This window comes from Lingula anatina, chromosome 4, assembly GCF_051362555.1.
Source record: "Lingula anatina isolate TDL-2025a chromosome 4, LinAna3.0, whole genome shotgun sequence".
NCBI classification, from domain to species: Eukaryota; Metazoa; Brachiopoda; class Lingulata; order Lingulida; family Lingulidae; genus Lingula; species Lingula anatina.
This window is the reverse complement of record NC_141770.1, coordinates 29,142,218-29,160,699: the sequence shown is the minus strand read 5'-3', so window position 1 is coordinate 29,160,699 and position 18,482 is coordinate 29,142,218. Positions and strand designations below refer to the sequence as shown.

At 38.1% G+C, this 18,482-nt stretch overlaps 1 protein-coding gene and 1 long non-coding RNA gene across 2 annotated transcripts; both read right to left on the bottom strand.

Annotated features, from left to right (window-relative positions):
- Window positions 1–740: 740 nt before the first annotated feature.
- LOC147762734 (uncharacterized) lies at window positions 741–4,293 on the bottom strand. The gene is made up of 2 exons (XR_015334122.1): window positions 2,157–4,293; window positions 741–1,993 (listed from the first exon to the last, which is right to left on the bottom strand). It is a non-coding gene; the product is annotated as an uncharacterized LOC147762734 (long non-coding RNA).
- A 3,920-nt stretch (window positions 4,294–8,213) lies between these two features.
- LOC106172530 (uncharacterized) lies at window positions 8,214–17,891 on the bottom strand. The gene is made up of 15 exons (XM_013553291.2): window positions 17,699–17,891; window positions 15,835–16,097; window positions 15,254–15,442; window positions 14,642–14,821; window positions 14,165–14,338; window positions 13,700–13,885; window positions 13,007–13,192; window positions 12,703–12,876; window positions 12,120–12,275; window positions 11,672–11,848; window positions 11,254–11,397; window positions 10,913–11,041; window positions 10,247–10,456; window positions 9,079–9,816; window positions 8,214–8,686 (listed from the first exon to the last, which is right to left on the bottom strand). Exons 1-15 carry the CDS (start codon window positions 17,794–17,796, stop codon window positions 8,535–8,537), a joined length of 3,156 nt encoding a protein of 1,051 aa, XP_013408745.2. The 5' UTR covers window positions 17,797–17,891; the 3' UTR covers window positions 8,214–8,534.
- Window positions 17,892–18,482: the final 591 nt, after the last annotated feature.

Below are 18,482 nucleotides of genomic sequence, written 5' to 3'. Positions count from 1 at the left end.
CATGTGGTAGTACTGTGAAAAATGTACACTTACCGGAATAAATAAATAAATAAATAAATAAATAAATAAACTCAGGGTGGGAGGAGAGGGCGTGAGTACTATAACAGGTGGGAAATATTTGGCAAATACTGAGCCGAGGGACAAAAAGTTCAAATTGGAGACATTTTCGTGACCCGTTGACCTTTTTACCCTTTTCTGAACTTATTATCTCAGTGCCGCTTCCTTTGGTGTCGTAAATGATTGTATATCAGAACACCGTTATATGATAATTATCTTCACCAATGAAGAAGATTATGCTTTCATCGGACTTGGTGTGTCTGTTTGTCGTTTGTTATTAAAATAAGCAAGATTTCTCAGTAAGGTTTTCACAAAGCTTTGATGGCATTCTCATTTCAATTTACATTTATTCTCGTAACATTGTAAAATAAGATATAATAAAGAAAAGAATTTGACATTTCAATTCACCATTAAGAGCTCATAATGGCGGTGGGCGCATGCGTGTCTTAATGAAACAAACAAAGAAAAAAAGGGAAAAATACGCTGGGATATATGGTGGCCCCTATTGGATATTTCGAGTTTTTGAGTTTTCAACTTTTCGAGTTTTCGAGTTTTTGACTTTTCGAGTTTTCGACTTTTTTACCAGTCATATGGCAACTGGGAAGATATTCAGAACGGAGCGTGTGCGCTGAGATGACGTCGCGCAACGCAGTCGAATTTTTGTAAATTGCGTAACCTTCGCGGAAGTTCAAGAATTGCACTTTATTCCCTGCATAAGTACCTGGTGAAAATTAAGACATGGTAGCAGAGTTTATTATGTGTATCATCGTGTGTGATTTACCTAGATGTAAGAAGCAATGAATGAGGTAGATCTCGACGAAGTCGGCCAACTGGTCACTTTTTGGCCATAGCAACACTAACATTTTTAGATGTCTCATGTCACAGAAACTGTGCAACTTATTACGTCAATGGAAGGTGGCTTTTTGCATGAGAAAATTGACACTCAGGGTAGACAAGAGCAACTGATAGTTAAAATGTACTTCCTGTTTTGAGAATACAGATAAGAAACATACGATGTTTGTATAAAAAATAATAATGAAAAATGAAAAAAAAAAAAAAAACTCCGATATTAGGCCTACTTATCATTATTACTTATTAATTACTTATAACTTATTTTGTCTTTTGTCATCTTTTTAACAATTATCGCAAGTGTATACTTATATTAAGAAAATCTATGCCAATTGGTATTTGCCTCAGTGAGACTTGTATGGAGTGACAAATGAAAGAAAAAACAACTATGTACATGTACATATATATATGTGGTAATTTATTAGCAACAAAATGGGCATTTAGACCATTATGACCATGAAATGTACAAAAGAATTTATTGCACATTTCAGGAATGCAACCACTTCTTAAATGCTTGTACCAATTTCAACATTTAATTTAAATTTAAAATTAAAAAAATCATATCATAATAGTAACTTCTAGCAGATGTATCTTAAATCAAGTTTTTCTAGCAAAAATTTTTCTGTCTGGACCAGAGTGTACCCTCAGCTAAATACTATTTTAATTTTACAGCAGCTAAATACTATTTTAATTTTACAGTAACATTACAATAACCTTGATGTTCTCAGCAGATGAGATACTAGTATTAAATACTTTTTAATCAGTTGAATTTTTAAAAATTGCACTGATGTCACTTTCCATCTTTATTTATATCAGGCTTTATCTTTGGTAATAAAAAATCCACGCTGCCACCAGACAATGGCTACACACTAATATATGCAGACATGATTTTAGCATATAAAATACCCCAAGCTAAATATATAATTGTACAGTAACATCTAGGCACATGAGACATTCAACCATTTGAAATTAAACAACAGACACAAAAAAATACATAAAATGTCCATCTCTTGTCTCTTCAGTAAACAGTACGCATTCCATATATGTCCTTTTAATAAGAAGTATGTGGCCCTTGCAATGCTGTTATCTGAAAAATGAAACAAAGCTTATTTTAAAAATTATTTCACACAAATTCATATTTGAATGTTTCAAAGGTTTTATATTCCAAAGCAACTTTCCTCATTAAAATTACTTTCTTAATCATCCACCTTTACATATATATGCAATTTCTGCACTACTGTATTTCATACCTTGGCTGTCAGACCATAGCAGAATCCATAGTTTATACAAGGTATGAGGGCAGTCAGCTGTTAAGGTGTTGTTATGGTTAAGACTTCATTAAGAGTTTTATAAAAGTTGTTGAAGACCTCTCACTTCCTGTCTTTTTTCATTTACTGAAAAATATAAATAGCACATTAGTAACCTGTCTTATCTAAATAAAATACAACCGATTAAACACCTGTAATAATAAAATCTTCATTTTACTCCGACAATTAAGAAGGTTCTATAGATAGTGTGCAACTCTACCCTTGACAAAATCATAGCATTCGTTGAAAAATTGAGAAGTTCAGATCATGATGAAAAGTAAGTCAAAGGTCAACGTCAAGGTCTCAGTGAGATTGCCAGAATATGACCTCCTATACAAGTTTAAAAGTTACTATGGGCGTATCTCTGCCAGTTTTCGAGATATAAGGGATAGAATATTTGCAAAGTTAGTTCAAAAATATATTTTCATGTAGGATTTGTGTCTTTATTATAAAGAATAAAACTGTAAGGCACTCTTAGTTTTGCTGTACTACTCAATGAGAAAATCACAATTAAAAAAATATGAATTAAAAAATACAGTATGTGTAAAATTCACAATTGTCTGTGATTTTTCATTGAAAAAACCAAATACCTAGTCCATTTGATTTTTATAAAATGTCGTTCATTTTTAAAAGTAATTTCGACTTGCCCCATTAAGAACATACAATTTTGTTTTTGAAGATATATCTTTGTAAAAGTGTGCAACCCAAAGCAACAAATTTTCAAACCCAAAATAATTCTGTAGAAAAACCTAATGAAATACGAATATAATAAAATCAAATCAAAGCCTATGCTCAAAGATTGTCATCTAGATTGAATCATCTATTATTGATATTTCAATCTAAAAGTGTGCAACCCAAAGCATTCATATTGACTAACCCAAAATAATTATGTGGACACAGCAACTGAAATTTTAAGGAAATCAGCTTTGACATCAAGATTGGGTCATTTATTATTGACATATCAATCTACAAGTGTGCAACCCAAAGCATTCAAATTTTGTAGCCTGAAAAAAGTCTGTGGTAGCACCATCTGATTGTATCATTTATTATTACCGTTTAGTTAATTAAATTTTGAAATGAAAATCCAAATATAGCAGTTATGTAAAAAGTCTGTGGTAGTACCATCTGATTGTATCATTTATTATTAACATTCTGTTAATTAAATTTTGTAATGAAAATCTAAATATAGCAGTTATGTAAAAAGTCTGTGGTAGCACCATCTAATTGTATCATTTATTATTAACATTCAGTTAATTAAATTTTGTAATGAAAATCTATATATAGCAGTTATGTAAACCGTTTCATTATTATTGTTCCGCGTGATTTCTTGGAAATAAAGCCTGTTCAGCAGATTTCTCAAATTATCTAAGCTATTTAAGCACTCCCCTTCACATACACAACTTGGCCCACATGTTCTATTTTTCTTCCTACATCCACAACGGTTGCCACACGTTGTCTACCTTCCTACAACTACACCCTTTCATTAAGGAATAAAAATTATCCTGTGCTAATTTATCCACCTCATTTGTTGAGAATTTATATTTGAGTTTCCCTTCTTCTAACTGGTACCCCCTTCTAAGACATCTAAATACTCTATCCTTTTCTGGCCTGCTTGTCCCCACATCTGTGCTATATAACAAGTCCCTAACCAGTGTAACTCTAAGCTATATTCTAGTGGCAATACATGCTCCAAGGATTCTACACCTAACAAAGCCGACCTTATATTACCTAACCAAATAGAAACATTTTCTGAATAACTGAGGTCCTTATTATACAAACTTCTGAAATAACTAATGGGGCTACTGTCTGGATTCACTGACAAAAAAGCATTGCAACATTTCCTAAAATAAAGACAACCTAACAGACGGTAAAAAGCTAATAGTCCACTTCCGTAGTTCCCTGCACCTACTTCATCAAGAATTCCTACAGCAGTTTTTCCAGATAGAAAGTCAGCATATCCATAAAGTACAGAGAAGATTGTTTTTTTACCAAATCCCCTTAAAAACTAGAGGATCAGAGAGGCGATACCGCCTCCGGATATTGCACCACCAGCTGGAGTAAGCGCATTCAAATGGAGCCCCCCCCCCCCCCCCAAAAAAAAAAAAAAAAAAAAGGGACACCACCACCAGTCTTGTGCTTGACAAGATCTATAAAATGCAATCAACAAAAGTTCTCAAAATATGCAAAAAAATATAACTAAAAATGGTACAATCAAGCAGATTTTTTAATTGACCTGTATTTTCCTAACATTGATCACTCCTGTGATTCTCTAGACAATAGACCTATTGAAATGTGTTGAAATGTGTTAGCAGTGTTGCATATATGCTGACAAAAGAAAACACCTAGGGGCAACACTGGGCATATCTCTACCTTCTACCAGGGGGACTGATAGATTTTTTGACAGATATTCACAGATATGCCACTAGATAGATAGATGGTCATTTTGGTCTGAAGTTACCCTGTTGAGAAATCCCATGTGGAAACAATTATCTCTGCGCGCACGCCAAAGGCTTTGTAATTGCTCTGCATGAGCTTAGCTTCACAACAATGTGATAACAGCTCGTTACCCAGCCAGTCTAAGGCTTTTTTATCTGTCACAGAAGAGCAAGTGATTAAAGTCAGAGCAATTAACTGTCTTGATTGCTGTCACGCAGACTAAGACTGGACCTGCTAAGTGGCAGTGCCTGAGCAGTTATGCAAACAATTACCAGCCATGTAATCAACCTTGAGATTTCTCAACAGGGTGACTTCAGACCAAAATGACCATCTATCTAGCTAGAGACATATCTGTGAATATCTGTGAAAAATCTATCAGTCGCCCTGGTAGAGGGTAGCATATCAAATGCTTGATGAAAGGGGGGGGGGGGTCAGAGTGATAGGGGGGAGCAAAGATGACATCTTTTTGCAAAATAAAAAACAAATAAATAAATATGCAAAGCCCTCAAGGCTTGAGTAAGCACTGAAAACTGGTATTACATAAGACTACATCCCGATACCCCGACACTTCCGCACATCGACGTGACCCCTTACATAATCAGTTACAATATAATTAGGTTTGATGACTGAGGTTACTAACCTTTCCGGTACCATATTATATGGAAAGTTACACTCACCTTACATAGGTGCCATGGGCAAGTGACATAGTTTTAGCAATCTCCCCAGCAGGTATAGTCGTGTTGGATCAACGTTGAAAACAGGTTGATACGTTGAATTGCCGTTGATCTACCTAAATTCAACGTAAAATCAACGTTGATCCAGCCACGTCAAAACACCGTCATAATGTGACGTTGACTCAACGTTGTATTTTGGTCGTTGACTCAACATTGTTGTTTGGTCGTCGTGATGCAAGACATGGATATTGTAATTTAAAATATTAATTATTGAAAACGTGATACTTTGTTTATCAATACTGTAAGTAAATTTATCAAAATAATAACAAAAGGGTTTTAAAGTAAAAGTGACAGTTGTTTTGTGTCTTTAGTGAACTAGTGAATTTTCTTGTCTTGTTATTCAGAAATACATTCCAATGAATTCCAGCTAACACTAGGATGAATAAGTTGCTGTATATGTTGGGGTGAAGTTAATAAAGTTGACAGTTCTTGGTAACCTGTTATAGATAGACAGGTTGAGGTGACTGTGACTTTGATATATATGTATATATATAGTTATAGTTATCTTCTTATATATATATATATATATATATATATATATATATATATATATATTAATCTAAACCTTGGAAATTTTAACTTGAAGGCCATACATTTATACCCTACATATATTTAGCCATCAAACATGTCCTACTGCTAAACACATCCAGGCTAAAAGGGTGTACCATGCTTAGGTGCAAAACATGCTTAGGAGCTAAATGCGTTGAAAAAATCAGACAAAGCAGGCACTTGGATGTTTTTACAGTGTATGTTAAAATTGTGTACCTGTGTTTTGTACCAAAAATAAAAACATTTCAGGTCATTTTAATGTCTTTTTATGCAAGAATGTTGTCCAACATCTGGGGTTGATACATTGTTATCTGACATTGATCTAATTTTCAAATCCAATGTTAATCCAACGTCTTGTCAACGTTGAAGCTCAACATTGTTTCAACGTTTAAACAACATAATTTCCCGCTGGGTGGGGTTGATATAACATTGTTTTCTGACGTTGATACAACGTTGTTATCTGAGGTTGACACAACTTTCAAATCCAGTGTTTATCCAATGTCTTCTCAACGTTATGGTTCAACGTTGTTTCAACGTTAAAACAACATAATTTGCCCGCTGGGTCAGTTGCTGTGTATCCAGCTTTAAAATAATATCTAATAAGATTTCCCATTGTTTAAGTCGCTTGCTTTTCGCGTGGCAAATGTGTTAAAGTTCCGCAGCAAAAAGCCGTCCGCAGAAAAAAGTTGAAAAGTCGAAAACTCGAAAAGTCGCAAACTCGAAAAGTCGAAATATCCAATAGGGGCCACCATAGGGATACGTTATTTGATTGAATGAATATATCATGGTTGACATTATGCTTACAGGGTTAAAACGTCAAAATCTATTCCAGTGGAAGTTTAATGCCATTAATTCTTTCCCTTCACTTTAAGCTAAGATCTAATATACCATTTATTAGATCTTAGCTTTAAGGAAATGAATACACTTTACATTATTTATCAATCCGTACGACAAATATACGCTTATGTTGTATGATCCATGATCTTTAAAAAAGAGGAGAAAAGAAACATTATCTATTCCTTTCGACCATTGAGACAAAACGTATTTCTAACATACACCACCCCTTACCCTCCTCCTAGATCCAGTAATGAGGCTCTATTATTCTCCCTTTGTCGCCCCCCCCTCCACCTCCCCTCTACCCACGACGTCACCACGTGCCGTTTTGTTTCTGTTAAACCAGCGACCTCTAACTGTCTCATAGATCTGACGCCGTTATGAAACGCTGCGAACAGTAAGGACCCTGTCTGATGTTTATTTACTTAATTATATGGAAGACTTTGAAGACTGACCGCCCCGGGACGACATTAAACAAAACACCGCCGCACACCAAGAATTGCCGATCACTATAAATATTTGAGAAAAGATGAAACACAGTCACGGGACAGTTGTTATCAGAATGAGACTGACTTCGTACCTGGAGTATATTGAAGTTTTCATGATTAAACAGGATAATACAAAATGGGCGCTGTCATAGGCCTATTCAGCTATCAAACGATCGCCTGTCCAGCAGTAAACAAGATGATTGAATAAGGTGGAATACCGCTGGGCCGGCGACTAGATGATATTTTGCCAAAATTTGATACCTAAAGATTACGCTGTACTTTTATTATATAAGCACACTTTCTAAGTTCAGTAGTAAGCAGCTATACATTTTGATGGACCCTGAGTGTAAGGGAACATAGGCATGCTGATAGCTCTAGAGGTGGGTTTCTATAGTGCTTTTTATATGGCGTGGCAATAAGTTTTCTGTGCTGTGTTTGCAGGGCCGTAGCCTCCGGGGGGGCAGGGGGGGCAGCTGCCCCCCCTGGAATTTGGAATTTTACACACCACACCCACCCCCCTCGGTAGCTTCGCCCCCTCGTGTCCGCTTACTGCCCCCCCCCTGGCATTTTGCTCAGGCTACGGCCCTGGTTTGTATGTGTGTGTGTGTGTGTGTGTTTGTGTGTGTGTTTAGAGGTCGGGGTACTTTATATCTCGCACCCGCCAGTCTAAGCTACAGGTATGTTAATGTGAGTCAGCTATGATGGCGGTCTACAGCATTGTGTTAGTTGTTCTTCACTAATTGTGACGGGCGGTGATTGTGACCAAAATTTTTTTAATGTGCACATGACAGTGTGTTAGTGCACATGAAGTACTTAAAAATACATGGTAGTTATATCATCCTGGCTTACAGCTGGTTGACCATTTAAGAAGGATTCTATTTCAGATAAAGATATTAATCGTATCATTTTATTGTAAAATTTAAAAGCCGATGAAACAGTTAAAATGCTGATCGCCTGTCTCTTTTTGTAATCTGTTTTATTCTCCCTTCTTGATAATTGGCACACTGACTAAATATAGGTCTACAAATAATTTATGTTGAGTAACTTTAAAAGAAAAATAAAAATGAAATAAATAAAAAAGGAAAAAATCTTGACCTCAATGCAATCAACACTTCCCATTGCACAATCTACAAGATTGGTCCCCTCAAACTTACATGTAGTAGCCTACTAGATTTTTTGACATTTTTTCATTTCTATTTTCTTGAATTATAAGATTACTATATTATTATTTTGTCTTTCAAAAGTTGCTCGTAAGGCTCTTCCGAGTTCTGTATTTCTTATCATGCACATCCGATAGCGCCCCTTGGCGAGGTCTTCCCGGCAGGACAGGGAATACAGGAAGTCTTCTGAGCTTCCGGTTGGTACATTCCTGCGATGCACTGCTCGCACCTGCTGCTACCTGGCGGCAGATTACTTCCCGGTGTACAGGGAACTGAAAACAGAAAACATTTCAAATAAAATAGCGGGAAACAAAGGCTACGTAAGTAAGGACTTCAGACATTTGACTGAGAGAATTGGTGAACTCCTTTTGCCTAACAATGAAGGTAGATATATTGACTGCCAGATTTACTGTTGGCTTACAAGTCAAGACAATATACGTCCAAAACCAATTATAGTTATAGTAGGGGAAAAGCATCTTCTATACACGCTGCCGTTTCTTTCTTTTTTTTTTTTTTTTTGGCGATTTTCATCTTAAAAGTGGTAACAACCATTGAGGTAAAATATACATTAAAAGAACAATTCGATCCATTTTTTAAATAAAGAACGTCAGAAGGCAACACGCATATGAACCGTTGTGGGTCATTTTGACCTTTGTTGGCTTACCACACATGTCACGTTTTTTCTCCATTCCAGTTTCACACGCCATCTTGACATCAGACATCATCTGTAACCCGGTGGGCGCAGGCATCAGAACTAACCCTCCGATGTTCATCATTCCCCTAGGCGGCGCTGCTGTCGTCACTGCTTCAGTTGGTCTCACGGGGCTTTGACCACTGGTGCTTGGGATAACTCTGTTGAAGTTTCGTGCTAGGTTACTTCGGAAAGCAGTTATTCCTCTGTTAAAGGACTTTGGTGCGACGCCAGCACCAGAGGTTGTGGAAACGCCTGGTCGAGGCTGAGGATTTGGTCTCGCGTCTGGTGCAGCTTGTGTTCCAAAAACCTCCCGTAATTTTTCCTGCTCTGCTGTCACCTTTCTGACAGTGGACTGGACGTGATTGGTGAAGCAAGCGTCGCACACGGCCTGTCCGTCACAGAAGCGTCCACAGTTCATAGTTCTGACCGGCTTCTGGTCCGTGGTCAGTTTGAATTTGAACTTGAGAACGCGGCTGGAGCTAGCGTCCCTCTTTTGAATGCCTCCGCTTAAGTCGATTTCTCCACACTCTATCCAGAGGTCGGTGACGTTACACACCGCTCTTCCGTTCTCCAGACACACTCCCTGTCCTCGCAGAAGCTGCAGGAACGCGTTCATAGCGTCCTGTTTCTGTTGGTCTGTCAGCTGGTCGCAGCTGGCCACAAAGTAGGCGATTTCTGCGTCGACGATCACGCCAGGAAAATATTGCTCTGGAAGATAGAAATATGTTTGTCAAGTCATAACTTATCTTTATATTGTAAACGAGAAAGTTAAAGTCTGAAAAAAAACAAAAAAAACATGAAATCAGCGTTGAAATGTGCAAAGTGTACTTGGTAAATCAAACACATTCGTTGACGATATATATGACATGTCTCAAAAATGAAAAATCTCTTAAACTACTGATCACCATGATTTGTTGAATTGCCTATGTAACAGACTCAAAATCTACGAAAAAGACCGTGGAAAACTATTTCATTCCCCACAGACTGTTCCACACATACCGAGACAAGAACTGCACCACAAGAATAGTCCATGTTTTGGGTTTGATAGACTCTTAACATTATAACATTAACATCTTAACATTATAAAAACTAGTTTTATCCCTGCAGAGTATTAGAAAATAATACAAACTATACCTACCAACACAAGCAGGGATAGGTATGTTATTAATCTCATACGACCACTGGAAGTTCGTTGCTGGCCCGCATTCCTCGAACTGGTTGCTTCTCACGGGATGCTCAAAGCCGTCATTACATTTCACCTGACAACGGTCGGTATTGGTATCGTTCTTATGGTGACAGACGATGCCGCCATTTGTAGGGGTCGTGAATGATGAACATCGTTTTTCCACTGAAAATGCAAAATTATATCGAAGACTTTAAACTTCGTGTTTTAGGCCCTACAAACACACTGTAATCTAGAGTACCATTTAGTTAATGAAGACATGTTTCATATGTCCCCACTCTGTAAATTCTTTTTTTTAATCCACAAGGATGAAATCGATATATTTGGGTTTCAAGGTCTGCCGATTGAAAACAACAGCAAAGCAGTGCATCAAACTGAGGCTTGGATAAGTTTTACTGCCTTAAATGCTTCCTAATGCATACATCCCTTGCACTGCAAGTTACAGCGGTTCTCAGAAATACTTTGTGCAAAGTATAAAACAGAGGGATAAAAAGTGTACCCTGTGTTTCAGATAGAGGCCCATCTGGTGACCTCACCTCCATTGCCTTGTCGTTCACAGTTATCTCTGAAACACAGGGTAAACAATAGTGGGTTGGAACTTCATGTGAAATAACATCTTACCTATACAACGTTTTCGGTCGGCAGGGTTTACTTTGTATCCCGGAATGGAGCATTTACACTGGAAACCTCCTCTAGTGTTCTCACAGCTCTGCTCACAGCCGCCATTGTGTCGAGAGCATTCGTTGACATCTGAAAGGAAGAGCGCATTCACAGAAATTGACACTTTTCACATGAACTTCTATAAATATTCTAAATTCTCTCTCTCTCTCTCTCTCTCTCTCTCTCTCTCTCTCTCACGACTCAATCGTCTCACACAAATTCTTCACCCCGGTTTTCTGCAATCAAACAATGACAAAAACAACTCAAGAAATAAAATTAATAAGAAGAACACTGCCACCTACCCTGGCACGGTCCTCCACCGGGCCCGGTAAAGCCGTCGTTACAGATACAGCCGTCCAACATACGGGCAGTACCTGTGGTGTGAGTGTCTGCCGGACACCGGGTACACTGACCAGGACCAGCCTTGTACGTGTTCTGACCACACGCTGATAAAAGATAAATAAAGAAATTAATTTATTAATAAATACAAATATGAAAGGCATAAAGTCATCAATCTGAGTGATGTATGTACAAATAGTTGTTGATCATTTTTATGAATGAAAATAGGGTTGATGTTTGGCATGCTTGTTGAAGAACCAGACGAGAGAACTAAAATAAGACTTCACGTTTTAAAAACAATTTTGGTTTAAAGATCTGCACGAAACTTGTTTTTGTTTAAGGCAAAACACTAATAATTCCGACAACACATCAGTCACTTACGCAAACAAGTGACATCGGATCCCGTCCATGATCCGTCTGGCTGACATTTTCTCTGCTGGTTGCTAGGGCTGAGAATGTAGCCATTGTCACAGTCAAATGAGCAGACGTCGTTAATGGACACCTGACACGCCGTCACCTTCCCATTGGCTGGGGCAGGCAGGGGAGGGCACGTGACCTCTGAAATGGGTGAATTATTTTGTGATTAACAGTGAATATCTGTAATAAATTAAGGCTACTTTATATCTCTTTTTGAATTTAAAAATAACGAGATTTTTTTTAAAGATGCAGATATGCTGGTGATAATTTTAAGGCTCCGACACTGCAATGTTTTTGCGTAGCAAGTGTACAAATTTAGGCAGACAAATAAAAAAAAAACACAAAAATGACTACTGAAAATACGGTAATATACATAGAACAAAAGATAATTATTTCAAAACTCGATACCCACCTCCACAGGGACCGCCGGCTGGGCCACGGAATCCTGTATTACACAAACAGTTCTTCTGATCAACGCTTCCAGTTCCCTGTGTGTGGGAGTTCACCGGGCACGGGAGGCAGGAAGTGCGGGCATTGACTCCCGGCTTGTACTGGTTCCTAGGACACGCTGAGAATAAATAAATAAATAAATGCATTTTAATTTCAGTAGCTCTCAGCAAACAGATAAATATATTAAACAACTAAAAATGGCAAATGATTGTCCATGGTATCATTTGTATAGGCTTGCAATTAATTATTTTTTAGATTATAGAAGATGGAATTACCACCTGATATACAAATGTGACATTAATTATTCAAATATCTTTATTTTGATAGCACTCAGATCAGTGACTACCTTATTAATAGTTTTAATGTCGATTGTAAGAAGGGTGGTCTAGGAGATTTGACCTTTTTTTATCAACATTATGGTTCTATGTCTTTATAAATTAAAATTATCTTAAAATAATTATTCCTTTATTCCTTATTTTTCGATTCATTTCTTTATTTTTGTGTGAAAAAGAAGACAAATAACGTAATGCCACGTGTCACCCTACCTGTACACGTGGGTTTCCCAGCTGACCACTGTCCGTTGGCGTTACAGGTAATCCTCTCCTGTCCGGTCATGTAGTGGCCTGGTACACACTGGTACGTCACTGCGCTGGTGTACGTGTAACTGTTACCGTTCTTCACGCCGTTAGATGGCGTGCCGGGGTCGCCACAGTTGACGGCTAGAAATGTAGAATGTAACATTCATAGAATATCAAGTAAATTACTCATTTAATGTTTTATAGAAATGAAATATAATTTTCTCACACAACATAAAAAAAGATAATAATAAAATTAATGTAAAATACTCACGTGGGCAAGTAGGTGCCGAACCACTCCAAATTCCTTGGTTTCCTCTGGCTGTGCAAGTTCTTGTTACGCTCCCCTGAAGTCTGTGGCCAGTAGAACAAGAATAAGTCGCCTTCTTTCCAAAGGTTTTCCCTTGAGCCAGTGACACCGCGCCACTTGCAGGGGGAGTGAGATCCGGGCATGTAATAGCTAAAACGGGAGAATTGGACAAAATAATAGCTGATATTTTCCCCTTTATGAAATTATTTTTCATAGGGGGATAAGTGTGTGTTTGCGCGCGCGAACGTGTGTGTGTGTGTGTGTGTGTGTGTGTGTGTGTGTGTGTGGGAGGGGGGCATTTTGTAAATTTCCGGTATGAAAATATTTGATGACAATGTGTTATTTATAAATGTAATCAGTGTGAATGAGTAAGGTATGATGCATCAAGTGTAAATATGTTAGGGGTTCGTAAACAACCATGACAGTCATTCAGCCCCACTCAGCCAGACAACTGAGACCCTTTAATCAATTTTTATAGATAACGTTTGAAGAAAAAAGTGAATGCTATAGGTGTGCATACTTAAGTAGTAATTGTGTTAGGATTGATCGTATTCTAATGTAAGCTGTGATTGTGTTAGTTGTTATTGTGCTAGTTGTGACTGTGTTAGCTGTGATTGCGTTGGATGTGATTGCGATAGTTATGATCACAACTCTTACCATGACACGAGGCTGCAGTTCCGTCCCACTGCCCCGACAGCTGACATTTTCTCTTCTCGGTACCTTGGAGATAGTAACCTTGGTTACATATGAAGTGGAGCTGGGTGTTATAAACATTGCCTGGGGGACCGTGGCAGTGCTTGACTATACCATTGGGGAGTGGGGGAGTGGCGCCGCATGATATTACTGCAACATGGAATAGAGGTCATGGGTGAGCGGGATTTCTTCAGGTCTTGAAAAAATTATTTATAAGATGCTGAAAATTCTTTTAACTACAAAAAGTTTTGTGGAATCAAAATTCTGTAAACAGTTTTTGATATAGTACAGTGTAGGCCTACCTTAGTGATAACGAGTAGCCTAGAGAGTAGATATTCCAGGAAAATTAAAATTTATACAACATCGAACTTTCACTGTGTGGCCTAAAACTTAAACCCCCACCACCCTATACGTCACCATCTCACTCACTCGGACAGGAGGGTAGAGATCCACTCCACTGTCCATTGGCCTGACATGTCCTGACCACACCTCCAGAGATCCTGTACCCGGTGTTACAGCTGTAGGTGACGGTGCTCTGGTAGGTGGTGGCTGTCATGGAACGACTGCCGGAAGAGGGCGTGCCGGGGTCGCCGCAGTTGACAACTGGAATGGTTCAAGTTTTTGCTTGTAATCTATATTTATTGGTATTTATATTTTTAGTTACATGGTTTATGATCGATATAACAGTTTTATAAATGTATGTGGCTGCTATTTAGCTGTTACAAGGTACATAATAATATTTAGTCTTTTCTTAGGACATTTTCGTATCGTGCTGTCTAATTTGAGCCTTAAAAGTCGTGCTCACTTTGAACAGCATTCATACACGACTAGCATTTCTAAAATAGAAATCGACTGAATTTTTCACTGAAAAGTACCCCATGCCATATGTTGACATTTTACACTTACGTTGACACGAGGGCACGGTCCCCGCCCACTGCTCGTTAGCCTCACACTTCCTGGTGGCGGCCCCCTGCAGCCTGTATCCCGTCTGGCAGCTGTACCGAGCTATGGTGCCGTAGTTGTTAGGTGCGCTGTCAGGAGTCACGGAGCCGTGGGCAGGTTTACCCGGGTGTTGACACTGCTTCCCTGGGGATAATTATTTATGTATTTATGTATTTAATAAATTAATAAAGTTATATATATTCACTTTCAAAACATTGAATTGTTTGCTTGGTTTTTTACTCCATTTATTATTTGCATGTTTGTTTGTTCGTTCATTACTTCGTTTGTTGGTAAGTTTATTTATTTTAGATCGATCCAATTATATGAAAAACAACTATGTCACCATTGTCGACCAGAGTTGTGAGTAATGATATACGTGTTTTTGCAATCAAGGCCTTCGCCACCTGAGGATAATTATTTTTCATATGTGTTTGTGTGTGTGCAGGTGTACGACTGTCCTTGTGTGAGAGAGATTCTGCGCTTACTTAAAAGCAAATCTCCTTGTGCTTTTTTAACATATATACTAATACTTGTAAATCCTCAAAATACTTAGACTAACATAAAGTGTGTCCTTACTCAGTTCACAACAAGTTCCTTTAAACTGCAGAGTGCACAGGCAGAATTTGTTTGCTGCTATTCCTCCGTTTTGGCATGGTTGTGCGCATTTGTTGTCTGTCTCTGTGGCAGTGCCCGTACAGCCATTTGCACTCGCCCACGCGCCGCAGTTGCCCGGATATTGGCGTGTGTGCGTGCGCGTTCGGATACCTGGAAGAGAAATACACTAGGCTTAGAAAAATCTAGTTGTCAGTTTATATATGCTTTATTCATACTTTTTATACGTTTATATATGAAGCTAACGCGTTGTAAAATTTCGTTTGGGTTTCTTCTGTTTCATCAGTTAAAGCTTAAAAGCTCATTCACTTAAAGCTTAATTTGGTGTAACAGAATCGAATCAAAGCTTAAAATGAAAAAAAATAATTTCCAATTGCCTCTAGTGTGTGCTTTTAGGTGCATCGGTATTTGTCATTTTTGTTGGTTTGTTTCAGAATTTTTATTTTAAAATTATAAATATCTACATTGTTCAGTCTCATGAGACGAATGTGGCTGTTTCAAAAACCGTTGATAAGTAATGGAAATAATAATCATACTATACATACCGCCGTTCCCACATCTAGCGGAACACCCGGTCCAGCTAGTCCACGCCGACCACTTGCAATTCTTCCTGCAGAAATCATTGTGCGCCGCCCGCCGTGCAGCCTCGTTCCTACTCTCCCTCTCCTCGTTTCTCTCCTCTCCCCAGAGCCTTTTGACACGGAATCGAACCCGGAACCGGAAGCCACGCTTCACGCGCCGTGGTTTCTTAGCAACAGCTTTGGCCGCCCGCTCCGAGATAAATATCTCGTTCTCTTGGTCATCGGCACTGGTTTCAAAATGGACATATTTTCACATTAAAAAATTATTGTTTGTGAATGCGTTCTATGCTTAGATTATTTTATACATTAATTTACCGAAATTTGAATAATTTAAGAACCCATTATCTTAAAGTATGAATTATTATAAGATATTTAAAAAGATCTGTTAATAACTAATAAGACCCCTAAATTAAGTCTACATTGCAGTTGTACATGTGTATATATAATGGTCTATAATGTACGGACATCACAAGCCGGATACAGCTCCCACTCCCAAAACAGAATATCAGTTTCAATAAAAAAAATACTAGTCATAAATCCCACTCCCAAATAAAAAAAGGTGGGTTGTAATTCCCCCCTGCGAACCCATTTGTTTGTATAGAAAATGTATTCCACCATATCTGTACATATAACATATATCTAACTTAAGTAAAGAGTGAAAATAAGATTTATGATATAAAAGAATGGCGAGAATTCTTACAGATGAAAAAAAAAAAAAAGAAAACGTATGCAATTGTTTTTTTACCAGATGCCTCTAGCTGTTACAGATTTTTACATAAGACTTCATACAGCTAGGTAACAGAGAGGGAAGACCTGTGAGAGAGGGTATATTTGGGTTTAATCAGTGTCTTCACAAGCGGCAAGCGGCGTAACACACGGATACAACAAACGTGAATCATCAACTTATTTCCTCAATAATTACTTGCTTGATAATGGAAGCTGGACTGAAAAATAACCAAACGCGGATCTGAGCTTTATGAAAATCCCTGATTAAGTTTGTGGTCGCCAAGGGGCGAGAAGGATATCAGGGCTTGGTTAAACAACGAGAAGGGAGCGGAGATAGGGTGGGGGGGTTAAGTCGGTATGCGTCCAACGAAATAACTAAACACGAAAGGACACCCGTCCTAAGTATAAACTCATTCAGTAAATAAATAGATACTGCTGTTCCTTTCTATCTAGCTTGGCACTGCTTTAATAGCTTGTATATACGGACTTATCTGCAATCTTGGATTAATTCTGTACACAATGTACATCCTGGACGGAATATGATCTCAAAATTTTTACAAAATTTTCAATTTACGTGTTTCTTCATTTGTCTGTTTTGTTTGTAAACATAATTGCACCTCCTCAGCTAAAAGAGAGTTTTTTAAGAACATGTCTTATTCGTGAAAAAACTGATCATTAAATAACAAAAATGAAATGTTTAAAGGAAATCTCTGGATATCAACGGGTGTTTGAACGTACACGTATAATGCACGTCATCATATAATTTTACTTTGAATTGATATTCTTGAAAAAATATATATGCGGGTCAAAAAAGTATCGTGAAATTAACCTTTTGAAAATCCAACATAATACATATAAGAAATATGACAAATGCAGAATACACCAGAAAGTTTCGCGTCAGTGTTTCCTCTCTCTTTCTCTCTCTCTCTCTCTCTCTCTCTCTCACACACACACACACACACACACACACACACAAACACACACACACACACATAGTGATAAAAATAATGATAAAGATAAAGCTTGGGCTTTCAAACACAAAAAAGGCATGGCATTAGTACATGAAACTTAAGCGAAGATAGAATGACATCTACACACGAACCTTTCTGCATCGTCGCTAACATCGCTGGAACAAAAAACCTTCGAACTCAATAATATAAGAAAAACTGAACAGCAAATCAACGTCAGATAGCCTTTCATCTTGAAGAACTGCTGTCTACGGCGCTGCCTCCGTCCTAAATGACTGGATTTACAACCAGGATACGGACCTCAAACAGCCTAAACAGGATTAAAGAGAAGCCACCAAATAGACCAATCATGGCCTGTTATAGTATACGAATGGAGTGTTGTAATTAAAAAGTGATTTTCCCATTTTTTCTGATATTTTAGTGGATTGTTAATTTTGGTGTCAGCTAGTAGGCTAGGGTGTAAACTGCTGCATACATATATTTTTTCCAGGATCTGGAACGAGAGTGGCGCAGTGTGCGACCTCTGGTGTGAGTAGTTAAGGAAAGCCAGTGATGCAGCCGTCTGAGCCGTTTATTTACAAATTTAGGAGTGCACTTGTAGCACTGATATCGGTAAGAAACGTTGGTTGTTACTGTATAATTTTCGTCCTTCTGAGGTTCATTTTAGGTCGGGGGTTAGGAAGTGTTTCACCAAATTATTTTCTTCAGGTAATGTTGTAGTTTTCCAGACGTATTGGTAGGGTGGTCAGTGCTTGAGGAATTATTGAGTGGCTTCTGCCCTCGGGCAGTGCAGACGTCATCATCTGGGATCGTCAGCACTGAAGCGGAAGCTCCACTGACGAGGTTGCTGGAGATTCGGAACAAATAGATTAAGGATTACTATTCCCGGAATCGTTATGCAATAGGTCAAAATTAATA

What these genes read in the sequence shown, in the direction of transcription:
- LOC106172530 (XM_013553291.2), bottom strand. Translation starts at nt 17,796, where the DNA reads ATGAAAGGCTATCTGACGTTGATTTGCTGTTCAGTTTTTCTTATATTA. An exon ending in TGGGAAACCCACGTGTACAG is followed by an intron (nt 12,276 to 12,702) that starts GTAGGGTGACAC and finishes ATTTATTCTCAG; the next exon opens with CGTGTCCTAGGAACCAGTAC. An exon ending in ATCCGATGTCACTTGTTTGC is followed by an intron (nt 11,398 to 11,671) that starts GTAAGTGACTGA and finishes ATCTTTTATCAG; the next exon opens with CGTGTGGTCAGAACACGTAC.